Source organism: Pyricularia oryzae, chromosome 5 (genome assembly GCF_000002495.2).
Source record: "Pyricularia oryzae 70-15 chromosome 5, whole genome shotgun sequence".
Classification (NCBI taxonomy): Eukaryota; Fungi; Ascomycota; class Sordariomycetes; order Magnaporthales; family Pyriculariaceae; genus Pyricularia; species Pyricularia oryzae.
Window position 1 is genome coordinate 2,566,239 of NC_017852.1, and position 13,144 is coordinate 2,579,382.

Below are 13,144 nucleotides of genomic sequence, written 5' to 3' on the forward strand. Positions count from 1 at the left end.
TCATGAATTGGGATGGCATGGAGTGTATCAAAAGGTAGGTAGGTACGTTAACATAGTGTTCATACGTACTTGCCAAATTTGAGTGCCTGCCATCTATTCTTCAGATGGTCTGATAAATTTTCTAAAGGAAGTTGCGCCTGAACGGGCGGCCGCGGGCGCGTGCTTTTATGACTTCAAGGCTGGACGATGCACAACTGGCCGAATCAGGATACCCAGGCAATGTGGTGGCATCCATCAATGTTCTTTCCCTCTCGTGTTCCTGCCCCACTATAGTCGGTAGGCGACATTATTTTGCGTTATTGAACTGGCGACTGGGCGCGGCGGGCACACCCCGACAACGGAATAGCGGTGGGCGGGTCGAAAATTGCTGTTAGGTGAGTTCGACATTTTATGCGCTGATTCGTTTCTTGATGCGGCTCCTCTTTTATTCCTTTATCCCCATTCTCATCATCTGGTTTTTGTTCAACTACCTTAGGTACCTACCTGCCTGCCGTACTTTGCTTCGCGGCTACCAACCTAGGTACCTACCTACCTAACTACTTCCGTCTCGCGATAATACCTCAAATTTTAAAGTAAGGGTATTGACTAGCCACCATCAAGGTACTTGACTTCGTACGAGACGTAGTCAGGTGCCTCGCCCATCAACTTCCTCAACCACCCCTGACATCCGCTCCACTACAACCAAACAAACAAAAAAAAAATAACGCTGAGAACAAGTTGGATCCCCGCCCCAGAAAATTCGCTCATCGATCAGTGTTCTGTTGCATCACAAGCAATCCGTTGTGCCGGTAGCGACAAACCAAGTCGAGACCAATCTACCGTAGTAGTTTGGCCTGGTTCCCACAATAGAACCAAACATCACCCGGGGATCCAAGGCTGCCCGGTTTAGAGCTTCTTGCGGCCCAAGCAAAGTCGGCCCAGTTCAACTAAACGTCGGGGCAGGTCGGGACAAGTCATCTGAGGCGCTGTCGCCCGCCGTGCCAGGCATTGTCCGACCTTCTCATCCCGAGCCCGGCGGCATCTAGCCTTTGTTCGGCCGGTGGCCGGATGTGTAAACTGGGATTTCCTGCAGTGGCCCATTTCATAATCCTAGTCTAGACTAGATCGTCATTTACGCTCTCGGGCAGCGGCAGGCAAGCGTCAATGGTCAGGTACATCACATTGGATCCCAACCCCGCGAATCCTCGAGGCCGTTTGTCGATTACGACATTTTCTTTGTCAAGCATAAGATAACACCAGAGCCGCCGCATGCACCAAGTGAGCGCCCACCCATTTTCCCACCGGTCCAAAGATCAACCTGTGTCCTCTGAGTGCTATACTTGAGCTTGACCACAACAAGGGCTGGCCGTACGCTCCAAAATTGACAACAAGAGCAGAGTCACTCCTTTCTGATTACGAATGGTCTTTGCATTGGATCTGCCGTGAATCTACTCATCATCGCGGAAAGATCGGAGCTGACCTCGCTTTGCACAAATAAAACCTCGTTGATTCACGCCTGCACCGTTATCTGTTTGCAAGTGGAAAGGATAGGTCAAGACCTCTGTTTAGAACAGCTTGCTCTGGCGCAAATCGCACGGTTTTCTCATCATGGATCTCGACTCGCTCGCCATTCACGACATAGTGCATCCCACAGCTGCATTCTCGCGGGATGAATATAACACGGAATGCGAGCATCGGGATATTGAGGAACCGGCCCACTCCAAATGCGCCTCTAATGACTGGGAAAACTCCCAGCTCAACCCCAAAAACCGCATCGACAGCCTTGATCTCCCTGAGCCGCCCTTGTGGCGCATCGACGGTTCGGCAGGCCTCGGAACTCAGTACTATGCAATCCCTCTGTTTCTAGGCAGACTTACTCCTTTGCGCATAGATGTTTTCGTTGCAGAACATCTGGGCAAGTCCTCGCCTCTGTTGCGGTCACTGCTCGACCTCGACCAGGCTTTTCACACCAAGGACGCGGCCCGGGTCAACCGCCTCGGGATCACCAGACACATAGTCCGGGCCTTGCACCTGTGGGCCAAGACGTTGATCGACGCGGGCGAGCTATATAAGCTCGAGGACATTTTTCTCAGACAGCCGTTTGGAACCAAGCTCATTTTCGAGAACCTGGATTTGAATGTAGCCAACATCAGAATAAGCGTCGACCCCAATCACGATCTCGAGCTGCGGCTTCTTTCAGTTGGGGACCTTGCCGCCATGTGGGATATGCCCGTGGAAAACTTTCCTCCGTCCATAGATATTACTGATCTGGAGTTTGTCACACAGCTCCATGATAGTGTGTGCGTTGTGCGTTCCGGTGGGGACGTCGGGACAGGCATTAAAGGTGAGGGTGAGGGAGATGGTGAACAGCTCATCCTCAAAGCCCTCTCAAGCTCGAATCGTTATCTGTACCACGAGCTCAAGATTTTATTGACCATGCCTCCACATCCAAATATCATGTCGAGACCCATACATATCATCACCAAACAGTGCAATTTCGGCAACAAGAAGGGCATCATTGGCTTCACACTCTTTTATCATCGCACAAGCTCGATCCGCGACCTGATACCCTGGATGCGCATCCACAACAAGCTCAAAGTACAAGATCAGACCAAGTGGGCGATACAACTCACGTCCGCCCTGATCCACATCCGTGAAATGGCAAAGACATACTATCCGGATTTGCGCCTCGACAATGTCGTCCTCTCGGAAGAAGGGGATGCCGTCATGGTCGACTTCGAGCAGCGTGGAGTGTGGTGCGAATTCGGATCCCCCGAGGTCAACAACATTGAATTCCTGCGAATTCTTGCGTGTGACGATCCGTCGGAATTCACAGGATCCGATGCCGAGCCCACAATTGGTGAAGAGCTGCGCGTTGGCTACTCGGAGCTTCTAAAGCGGCTGGTCCCTAACTGGGAGGAGTTGTACTTCAACAGCGACTACAACAATCCATCGCAGGGCTATAATATAGCCTGGAAAGCGTTGACGCCGGCTCAGCAGGAAGCCGCCGAGGTGTACATGCTCGGAAGAGTGTTGTGGTGTCTCTTCGAAGGGCAAGCGGCGCCGAAGCGCGGAGCGGTGTGGCAGTCTTACCGCCGTGAGACAGAGATCGAGTTCCCAAACTACAGCGAGCGCATGCCCGCGGCAATGCGCTCTCTCATCGACCAATGCACAGCGGGCAGGCGGCAAGCATGGAGTGACCAGGTTTCGCGGGTTCGTAGTCGCGTCGTGCTTAAGAGCGGCGAGGTCGTTTCCACCGCCGAATTACGCCGGTTGGCCAAAGACTGGTGGACGCGAGAGCTGCAAGAAAACGGGCTATACCTGGACACACAGGGCCGTGGCGCCGACCTAGACAAGCTGAAGAGGATTGACGCGTCGGCACAGCGACCGAGATTGAGGGAGGTCCTGGCAGAGCTCAAGCAGTTTGAGGCGTCTTTGGAGTGACATAATGTTGAGAGCATGGCTTACGTTCTAGGATTGTTTATCCTGCTTGCAATTTACCTTGGTGATCAGGGTTTCAGCATCTGCGCCAACCTAATGTTCCTGCTTTTGTTAGTTTCGTCTGTTTTTATGTGGAGTTTTGGTCCCTTTGAGTCTGTCTCATTTTTTATCTTACACCATGTGTACCGTGCAGACGGGCATTAGGAAAACCCACGAGCCCTGGCACACACAAAAGAAAATTGTAGCTAATCGGACATGTGATCTATTCGCAACTTGATATTAGCCTGCGTCGTCGCAGCTACATTTATAGATGTGGGGTGGTCAACCCAGGTAAAACTCGGCTTCATCATCGTCATCGCTTTGTGCCGTTATGGGATTTAGCTCCACCAATGATTGAGCAGCTGAGCAGATAAAGACATACCTGACTACATATAATTTTTCCGCAATGCCAACCTAGGCCAAACAGAACTGAAGGTTGTCTGAGAGCAGTGATTGGGTACTTGTTCTATAAATTTCTAGAACCTAGAAAATAAACTAAAGATGAAGCCCCCACTACCTTGCAGATGCATTTACGCAAGGAAGATTGGGTTCAATAAGGTATTCGTTGAGACTATGGGGCAGCACCGACGAATGAAATCGCAGTCTGGATGAAGGCAGAAACCCCGCCATCGTCACAAGTCGCACTGAGGTACGTCAGTTAGCAAAGGTACCGAATATCAAATTGTGAAGTTGCACGTGCTATTGATACTCGACCGGCAAAATCTCAACCAAGTGTAAAAAGTTTCGAACGACGACTTCTTGACAAATTTGTAACATCTGTTTAGGAAAGGAGAAACAAAGGACCGCCAAAATGGCTCCCCAGGCAATCATCGCGCCGTCCATCCTCTCTGCCGACTTTGGCAATCTGGGCGAGGAATGCTCCAAGACCATCGGACAAGGTGCCGACTGGCTTCATGTCGACATTATGTGAGCGAGCTACCTCGGATCAAATAGAAGAAAAGGGGGAGATCGCAACCCCACCATCGTCACTCCGCCGCTCGCTAACATGACAGCCCAAAACCCTTTGCCATGCCTCCAAACTCTCCAGGGATGGTCACTTCGTACCCAACATCACCTTTGGCCCGCCCGTGGTGGCCAAGATCCGGGGCCACGTCGACAGGCCCGAGGCCGCGCACGGCAAGGGCACGTTTGACTGCCACATGATGATCGCGGAGCCCAAGAAGTGGGTGAAGGAGTTCAAGGCGGCCGGGTGCGACCTGTACTGCTTCCACTACGAGGCGGCGTTCAGCAGCGCGGCCGAGGAGCCGTCGGCCACGTCGGACGCCAAGACGAGCCCCCGCGAGCTGATCCGTTACATCCACGACCAGGGCCTGCTGGCCGGCATCGCCATCAAGCCCGCCACGCCGGCCGACGTGCTGTACGAGCTGCTCGACTCGTCCGACGCCGCCGAGCGTCCCGACATGGTCCTCGTCATGACGGTCGAGCCGGGCTTCGGCGGCCAGAAGTTCATGGCTAGCGAGCTGCCCAAGGTCCAGGCCCTCCGTCAGAGGTACCCCGAGCTCAACATCGAGGTTGACGGTGGCCTGGGTCCCGGCACGATCGACCAGGCTGCTGATGCGGGCGCCAACGTCATCGTCGCTGGAAGTGCCGTCTTTGGGGCCAAGGACCCGGCAGAGGTCATCAAGGTCCTGCGGGAGTCGGTTCAGAAGCGTGCTGGAAAGATCTAACGTGGGAAGGGGGGCCTTGACAGTTTGGCACATGGGTAATGGGCGGGAGTGTGCACGGCTGGTGTGAGAATGGATGTTGGCCGAGACGGTTGCTCTCGACGTCGACGTTGCAGATGACAGCCGCGAGGTTTTGCAGGCGCGAGCTTTGCAGCAGTCAGTTTGAGTGTCTCTCTTGCTATATCCTTGACTTGGCATACACTCCACTGTTTTGAGCCAATACAGTTGCCCAGAGAATGGATGATACTTATTGTACTCGCCGTTACGCGCATAAAATCTCAGATGTGCATGATGCTCGTTGGTGGTGTATCCAGTCGCATGGCTAGGCGATAGCCTGGAGAAGCAGCTCGATCATTGGGTCTCGAGCAATGGGACAAGTCACAGCAGACATCACGGGATTGGTATCAAACACTGCTGACACTCGGTATCAAAGAAACGGAGAAGCAAGCGTCGAAAGTCAGTGATACGCAAAATGCCTTGTTCAAATCTAGACGGTTGTGGTTCATACTATGACTCCACGCGGAGAGTTGTCTACTAGGCCGTTGCCTGTATGCAACGAGCGGCTCTCTGTCGCCTTTCAGGCATTTACCACCAAGCATGTCCTGGATCTTCTTGTATGGATAGGGAACCACCCTTGATAATTTGCATAGTATGTCGGCCCGTGTCCCGGTGTGCACTTGATGTTAATATGATATATGCTGATAATGCTAAGATCTTGTCAAGTCTCATCGTTGGCGCGTACAAAGACCCCCACGGGGTATTCGAGCTGAACATCTCCGACATGCCAACACAAAATTTGGACGAAATCAGGGATATGACTTTGCGGTACTGATGTTCCCATGTGCCCATCGCACAGTTGTTCACACGCCACACCGATATCTTATTCAGAAACCGTTTATGCTATAGCATAGAAGACACCAAACAAGTCCCAGAATGCCCTACGATTTTGCCCCCTCATCTCCTGTACCAACTCAGAGAAGGTTCATCCCAAGTTGACAGGACGTTATCATCTGTAAAATGAGACGGTTTATTGGGAGGGCAGGGGTTGCGGAGGTGTCATTTTACACCGGGTTACCTATACTGGGAACAGAAGGTAGAGATACGCAATCCCCGCCCATGTCCCTTTTATCTTGAGGCGAAAGACTGACCGAGTCTTGGGAGGGCCTAAAAAAAAGGGCTGGATCCTGTTCAAAGAATCATCCCTGCCAAGGGCCCGGGGGAGAAATCAAGTTGGGTGAGTGCGAAGCATATCACGTGGAGCCCAAGTCTGCTTGCTGTGTAATGTAGGTCCTTGATACGAAGTAGTCCCGAATGTTGGCCGACTCCGTTTGGTTGACATGAAATCCCTTCCTGTTATGGCCTTCTTTTTTTTCAAGACGGCATTGGCGGCAAAGAAAAGGCTAGCGCAGTAGGGCCAGGAAATGGCGCATACTGCTAAGCGCGGGTTGTGCTTCATAATAGCTCAGTTGATATTATCGGACACATGATTCCAACAGGCAGAGAAAGAAAACAGGAAGAACAACTTTAATGGGATACCCGTTTTTTTTTCTCTGCTCGCTTCTATCTGCATGGAAATTCCCCCTTGGATTTGCATCCTAGATGCGACTGATACATCCTGGTGGAGGCGAGCCATTTTGACAAAGTGACGCCAAGACTAGGTACATAACTAACTACCTGTACCGAAGGAGTGGTTGGAGTAAAATGATACAACATCAAGCAGCCAGTGAATACTGACTGAATTTGGAGTAAACCTAAGCATTCAGTCATGGGAAAAGCTAAAACATCCAAGAGGCGCAAGGAGATCGTGAGGGGGGGAAAATCAAAAACAAAACAAAAAGTCCCTCAAGTCAAGAAACCCCTCCTGGTTTCGTGTGGCTGCAGTCGGGCAGAAAGTGGGCTGGGGAGTGTTTACCCCCTCTCGAGTCAAGGAACAAGGGCAAAAAAAAAAAAAAAAAAGCGGCGTCATCATTATCAGACTGTTAAATTCTTTGTTATTGTTTACTTTCCCTTTCAAGGCAGGCAGGCGGACAGAGCAGACAGGGCAGGGGCTAGAATAATTCTTTCCTTTACGAAGTTCACATAACGACTCCGCACCAAGAAAAAACAAGGAGGGCCGACACAACCTCTTTCTCCAAACCGGCACCGGTTCGGAGAGGCATAAATCTAATCGGCATATGGGGGAAGGGAAAGGAGACGCGACAGTCGCGCATATTCCGGAGGAGCTTGCCACAATGCGTTAGCCCTTGCCGAGTAGCGGCCGATAAAAAAAAGGGCAAGGTTCTTCCCCGACGTTGGCGCCAACAAACAGCACTAAATATGCAAGCCTCCCTGAATCACACACTACGGAGTATACAAAAATTTCCGACCTGAAGGACGTTTCTTCTTCATATATGGTGTATAATTTTTTTTCTCCGAAGTCCTGTACATATCTTTGCAATCGATTGGATCACGGCAGACTGTTGAGCGGCAAAAAATAAAAAGAAACAGGCTCCCCAACGGTACGGAGTAACGTCCCAAGGTCCGTACCGGAGTAAATGAGGCTTATTGGAGAAATATGGGCTGATCTTCCCTTCACACACCAAAAACCCGTCGGCGCTACTGCACAAAGGCGCGCTGGAAAGCAACTTGCACTTTTTGGAGGAGCACTTCTAGGCCTTGCGCCCTGCAGGACTGGGTGGAGAAGGTACTGTAGCAGTGCATGTTCTGAGATTTGAGAATATTTCCGACCGGACACAAAGAGAAAGGGAAAACGCTGACTAAATTTTTACAAACGAACTTTTTCGTGACATGATCTAGGGGGAAAACCTTGATGCAGTCAAGTTGTTTTTCCCCATGTCGCAGTGAATCAAAGGCCAAGGAAAATCCCCTTGGTCGGCGTATCTTAATCGTCTCTGTCAATGCTTACGAAAGTACATAGTAGGAAATTCGCCAGGGCCAAGCTGTCGCATTACGCGAGTAAGTTGTCCACAACCCTTACGGAGTACGCGTTAGGCGAGGTCGCTTTTCTGCTGGAGTCTGCTCACGACATGCTGAGGGTAACTGCCGAATAACTGGGGTGGCTGAGGTCCTTTTTTGTTTCTCTCTTCTCACAGTCTGCTCCTTGCTATACGTTGCATCGTGGCAGTGTGGCAGGTGTCTTGTAATATGGCAGGGAGATATACCATGCATGGACAAGCTGTGTACTTACTGTACAGTATGTGCATGCGTGGTTGGAAAAGACGATGTCATCACGCCAAGCCTTGTACGCGAGCAGAAGCCACCCCTGCAGTACAGGGACAGTCAAACAAACAGCACATTCGGGATGAGAAGTTCATGCCTGACGCGTTGCACAGACTTTTTGACATGTATGCAGCACGGTAAAGAAGCCGGATATTCTGAGAGAAGGCCAGGCAGTTGACTCAAGAAGTCTCCGACGTAACACGCATCCGTTCGTATTTGTCCCAGGGCGCTGGATACTAACGCAAGCGACCTGTGGCACGGTGGGTTGACGGTGCTTGTTCATGCCGCGAACAGGGACATGATATGTGAAGGTCTTGACCAGGTCGATAGTCGATGTTTCGTGTCGATTAGTATTTGCTTGGCTCAATTGGATGGCAGGAATCCGGTGACTAAACCGCATGGTGTAGGATAGGGGAGGTCGTCGACTAGCTAACCTAAACCACCTAGACTAGCTGTCGTTTACCTACAGGCTCCTTACTAGGTACTTATGGCAGGCCGCGTAGATCATGCGTGGCAGGAGGCTGTGCTATAGCTTTACTACCTAAATGTGTATGGAATATCCATGACAGTCGCTGATAGGTAATCCACCGAATTACCAGACTGGTACAAACTGCCCACAAGGCTCCAAGAGCAAGCCATCACGATGCTTTTTCTGCCAGGGGACAAGCTTGCATTGAATAAATTGACTCCTGTACACTGTAAATCACCGCATCCGTCCCCCGCCAACGAAAAAAGATGCGATTCTTTTGTTTGATTATGGTACGCGGTATTTTTTTTTTGGTTTTCATCCGTAGGTAATTTTCTGCTTCGTCTCCACTCCCAATCGTCTGTGTTAAAAAAGAGCGTTGGCACTATGTGGTATTTGGGCTCATGTGGAGTTCGGGACCTGCATTTCGTCGTCCGGACCAAATTCCTCCGTGGTGCCATTCAAACCACCGGGGAAAGCACCCGTTTGCTAGCTCCAACCCGCTCGTCGACTCGACCCTGCCCATCCCCACCAATCCACAAGTTGCTGCCCGCCTTTTCACTTTCTTCAGCTCTTTTGGAGGAGGCCTGGAGGGTTGACGGTGATGAAAACGTGCATGGCATAAGATCGGGCCCTAACTCCTTTGGGTCTGAAAAGGGCAAAAAGCCATTGGAATCACCTACCTCTCTTGGCTTTTCCAGAAATTCCAACAAGAAGGGCTGAGCAAGATGCAACCAGGCGGACAAATGGATACGGCCACACAGTTGAAAGTGGTATGGGGACCGAAGCGATGACGACAGTTTGATATGGGTCGGACCGAAAAGGGGAGGAGAAGACTGAATTCGAAAGATGGAAAAGATGAAAAGAGAGAGAGGAGTGCAAAAAAATAGGACCTCGGTCTCCATTCTGGGATTGGTCCAATTGCCCAACGGAGTCGGGTTGCGCAAGGCCGACAGGGGGTCTTTTTCTTTTTTTTTTTCCTTTTTTTTTTTTTTCCAAGTGGTCGGCCGATCATTCTAGAACAAGTCTTGGTTGCTACCCTACCTTGCCTCTTGCTGCCTACTATCCTTCATCAACCCCAGCAAGGATCTTTGATCTTTGAAGCACGCAAAAAGACTGCCTGAGAGAATCTCGGTTGAATTCCCCATGTTAATTATCAACTGTTATCACACACCGGAGGCGAGGCCAAGAAAAGAACCCCTGGCTTGGTATCGTGCCGTCTCTTGTGATGGTATGCGGGAAATGTGACTTAATGTTGCGCAATATTAGGCCACTTGGCCACCGGTGAAGGCGGGAAAAGAGGGTAAATTTTGGTTGAACCAAGCGGGCTGGCAACTGGGCGCCCGACTTTCGAACAGTTAGTTAATCACTCCTCCGTGGCGAAGATCGCCTGATCGTTACAAACGTCTTGAACCCGCCCTACCGTGCACAGACATTACCGCGGGGTTGTCGGAGATCAAAAGAGAAACGTTATCATGATCCTAGCACATCAAAAGAAAACTAGAGGATCATTTAGGATTGACGAAAGAGAGCACAAAAAACCCTCTTTCGGCACAAATGGGTGGGTGGGTGCATACACTGGTGCGACGGAAGACAGGAAAGGCTGCCTGGGCAAAACCGAAAAATAAAGACACATTGTGTAAGACATGAAAAGAAATCCGCTGCACTCAATTCGGAATGGCAGCGGCAGGATCCGACGTCTGTCGTGATTCTATCCAGTCGAGACTCATCCGTGTGCCACCTGCGCCGCGGAGCCGCTTTTTTCAAGACTTAGGTACGGCAAAAATGAGGGCGATATTAACTGCCTGGGCTATAGTCTATAAAGAAGGGGGGGAAGAAAAATAAAAGTGATGTTTGGCTGGGGAGGCGGGGGAAAGTGGTGTGGTGCGTGCGATTATGTGGTTCTACGGGATCGAAATGTCTCGGGAGCACGTTGCAGACGGCGCGCGGCAGTACGCGAAGGTCAGCTCACTAAGCTTACATGCCACCTTGGGTACCTAGCAAAAGGGTTTTGCGCGCGCCAGGCGAAGGGAGGTACTTTTTTGTGGTTGGGTGCGGCGGGGAACGCACCAAACTTTTTTTCCAAAAAGTCCTCCGCAAAAATGCCCAGTGGCCGCCAGCAGTTAGCAGACCATAAATGGTGTTGTAGGGGAAGCGGCCCGGGGAAAGGGACGCCACGTTGCAACCACCAGCTAAAGGAATTAATAAAGACAATTATTGGGGCGGGTGGTGGTGATGGCTAGCAAGACTAGGTAGATATTTGGTTGACATTGATTATAATTCGGTTCGCGTCGTCGGAGCATCGCTTGGCTTGTTGGCGCTGATGTTTTCTTCTCGCTACCAAGAGGTAGGGCGATAAGTTACTCTATGTGCTATCATACAAATCCTACCTTACTTTACAGCCGTAGAAATCAACAGACCAACAGCTTGCTGGGCACGCAGCGCTATTGCTGGTTCAATGCAACCTCGGGCTGGAATTTACATCGGTCACATTTTTCAAGCGGTGCAGTTATTACCGCGGGTTCGGCAAGGAAACTCGGAAAGAAGCGGTGGCGATGGAATAGTTATACTACGTGCATAGTATAGGTAAGGTACGAAGTACGTACAGGACGTGACTGTCGTATGTCGCGTGCGAAAGTCTTGGCATCCACTTGCACCAGATTTCTGTACATTTTCCTGATCGGAAACAGATCTTGTTGAGCAGGAAAAAGATCAGACACTCCAACATGTTTCTGCGGGATGCCGTCTGGTTGACTTGTCAATCAATGCCTATCCCATCAATGTTAATCCGCCCAAGCGATAATTAATTACCATAGTACTACTATCCTCCACGGCGATCTGGCAGGGGGGAAACAGGGGCAAAGCAGGGAAGTGCATGTTTACCAGCTACGCGAGACACGGGTAAGGTTTCCCCCGAGAGGACGCGAGTGAAGTAAATTCGGTAGACCATGCCGCCCTGTCAGGACGAAAAAGGCAAAGGCGGATGGATAAGGGAGAGAAAGAGTGCGAGAGAGCAGACGCGTAAGGAAACGCCAGACGGGATCCCGGCGGAGCGACAGCCCGTCCTGCCCCGGGCGGCAAATGAGGGGGAGGAGTATTGTAAAAGGTACGTAAAAAATGTGCCTCACTCAGCTCATGTACGGTTACCCCACCGGGACAGAACCCTGCATGCATCGTACCTACTGTGGTTTTTAGGCGGGCTTAGGCGAGGACTATGCATATTGATGCACACGCGATCATCATCTTGGGTTAAGTCGCTTTCAATAAGTAAACAGAAACGAATCAGTAAAGATTCTTACTGTTTGGGTGTTGGTGCATGCAGTATGGTAGGTACCTATGTATGCTTCGCTCCATGTGGATGTGATTGCCGTCCCAAAATAGTCAATCATGGACGAGGTGCCAATATGGGACGAAAGTGACAGGTGTTGTCCGGCCGAGGACACGCCAATCACTTTGGTCATGCAACCAAACTCAGAAATACGAATCAAACAAGGCACAGATCGTTACCAGTTACAGCGCCTTGTTATTTTAGAGTTAACTCTCCAGCTTCTCTATTACAGCACAGACCAGTAGCGTTCAATCCGAGGTGTCTTGATCGTCGGCCAAGGATGGGAAGCAAGGACTTTACTTGTCCCAAGTCGATGATAGGGCGTCGGATGACCTTGGCCCAATATGCCTTCACTAGCATCGACAGGAAGAGCTGAATTGTGAAGGCAAGAGGTCATTCCGACTCAACTTGGCACGTCAGATCGGTGCAGTAGGTACACACTCTGATGAGTCGCCAACGGAAAAGTAAATGCAATTTACACAACGGCAGACGCATAAGCAATGTGGAAGACGGGCTATGAGTACCAGGGTACACGCACATACAACGCAGGACAGTTTTGAATTTCATGGTAAACCAAAGCATCACTATCTCTGAGTGCTACGCAGCGCAGTAGATGCAACACTGAAAATACATCTGATACAAATTTGATCATCTCGTCTGCATGCATGGCAAACAGGTCAAGTATGGTAACCGTTTTAGCTGAAAAAAAAACCAATATCCCTTGTTCTTTGTACGTTCCCCTACTTTGTAAGATTTTGCCGCAATTTATACTGTAGTCTAACATCTGCAACACTCGGCCGGCCCCCAAGGCCATAATAAAGTGGACGAAATAAATTAGCACTATTGTTTGGTTTTTGGACCCGAAATTGCGCGTGCTGCCATTGGGAGGATCGGGTTCGTTGTTGGTGTGCTGGTTGGTGATATTTATTTCGCTCAAAAATACCAAGGCGGCTCAAAGGACGAATACCTACCTCCAAATCCAGAACT

The 13,144-nt window shown here is 50.5% G+C and overlaps 4 protein-coding genes across 4 annotated transcripts; 3 read left to right on the top strand and 1 right to left on the bottom strand.

The window, feature by feature from the left end:
* Positions 1-360: 360 nt before the first annotated feature.
* MGG_00535 (uncharacterized protein) lies at positions 361-4,004 on the top strand. The gene has a single exon (XM_003718471.1). The coding sequence runs from the start codon at positions 1,588-1,590 to the stop codon at positions 3,421-3,423; it is 1,836 nt and encodes a 611-aa protein (XP_003718519.1). The 5' UTR covers positions 361-1,587; the 3' UTR covers positions 3,424-4,004.
* An 18-nt stretch (positions 4,005-4,022) lies between these two features.
* On the top strand, positions 4,023-5,845 carry MGG_00534 (ribulose-phosphate 3-epimerase). The gene is made up of 2 exons (XM_003718472.1): positions 4,023-4,386; positions 4,508-5,845. The coding sequence occupies exons 1-2, from the start codon at positions 4,271-4,273 to the stop codon at positions 5,145-5,147; spliced, it is 756 nt and encodes a 251-aa protein (XP_003718520.1). The 5' UTR covers positions 4,023-4,270; the 3' UTR covers positions 5,148-5,845.
* A 2,318-nt stretch (positions 5,846-8,163) lies between these two features.
* MGG_17432 (uncharacterized protein) lies at positions 8,164-8,763 on the bottom strand (the record flags this gene model as incomplete). The annotated part of the gene is made up of 3 exons (XM_003718473.1): positions 8,164-8,247; positions 8,332-8,406; positions 8,605-8,763. The coding sequence occupies 3 exons, from the start codon at positions 8,761-8,763 to the stop codon at positions 8,164-8,166; spliced, it is 318 nt and encodes a 105-aa protein (XP_003718521.1).
* Positions 8,764-11,777: 3,014 nt separating this feature from the next.
* MGG_17433 (uncharacterized protein) lies at positions 11,778-12,034 on the top strand (the record flags this gene model as incomplete). The annotated part of the gene is made up of 2 exons (XM_003718474.1): positions 11,778-11,935; positions 12,025-12,034. The coding sequence occupies 2 exons, from the start codon at positions 11,778-11,780 to the stop codon at positions 12,032-12,034; spliced, it is 168 nt and encodes a 55-aa protein (XP_003718522.1).
* Positions 12,035-13,144: the final 1,110 nt, after the last annotated feature.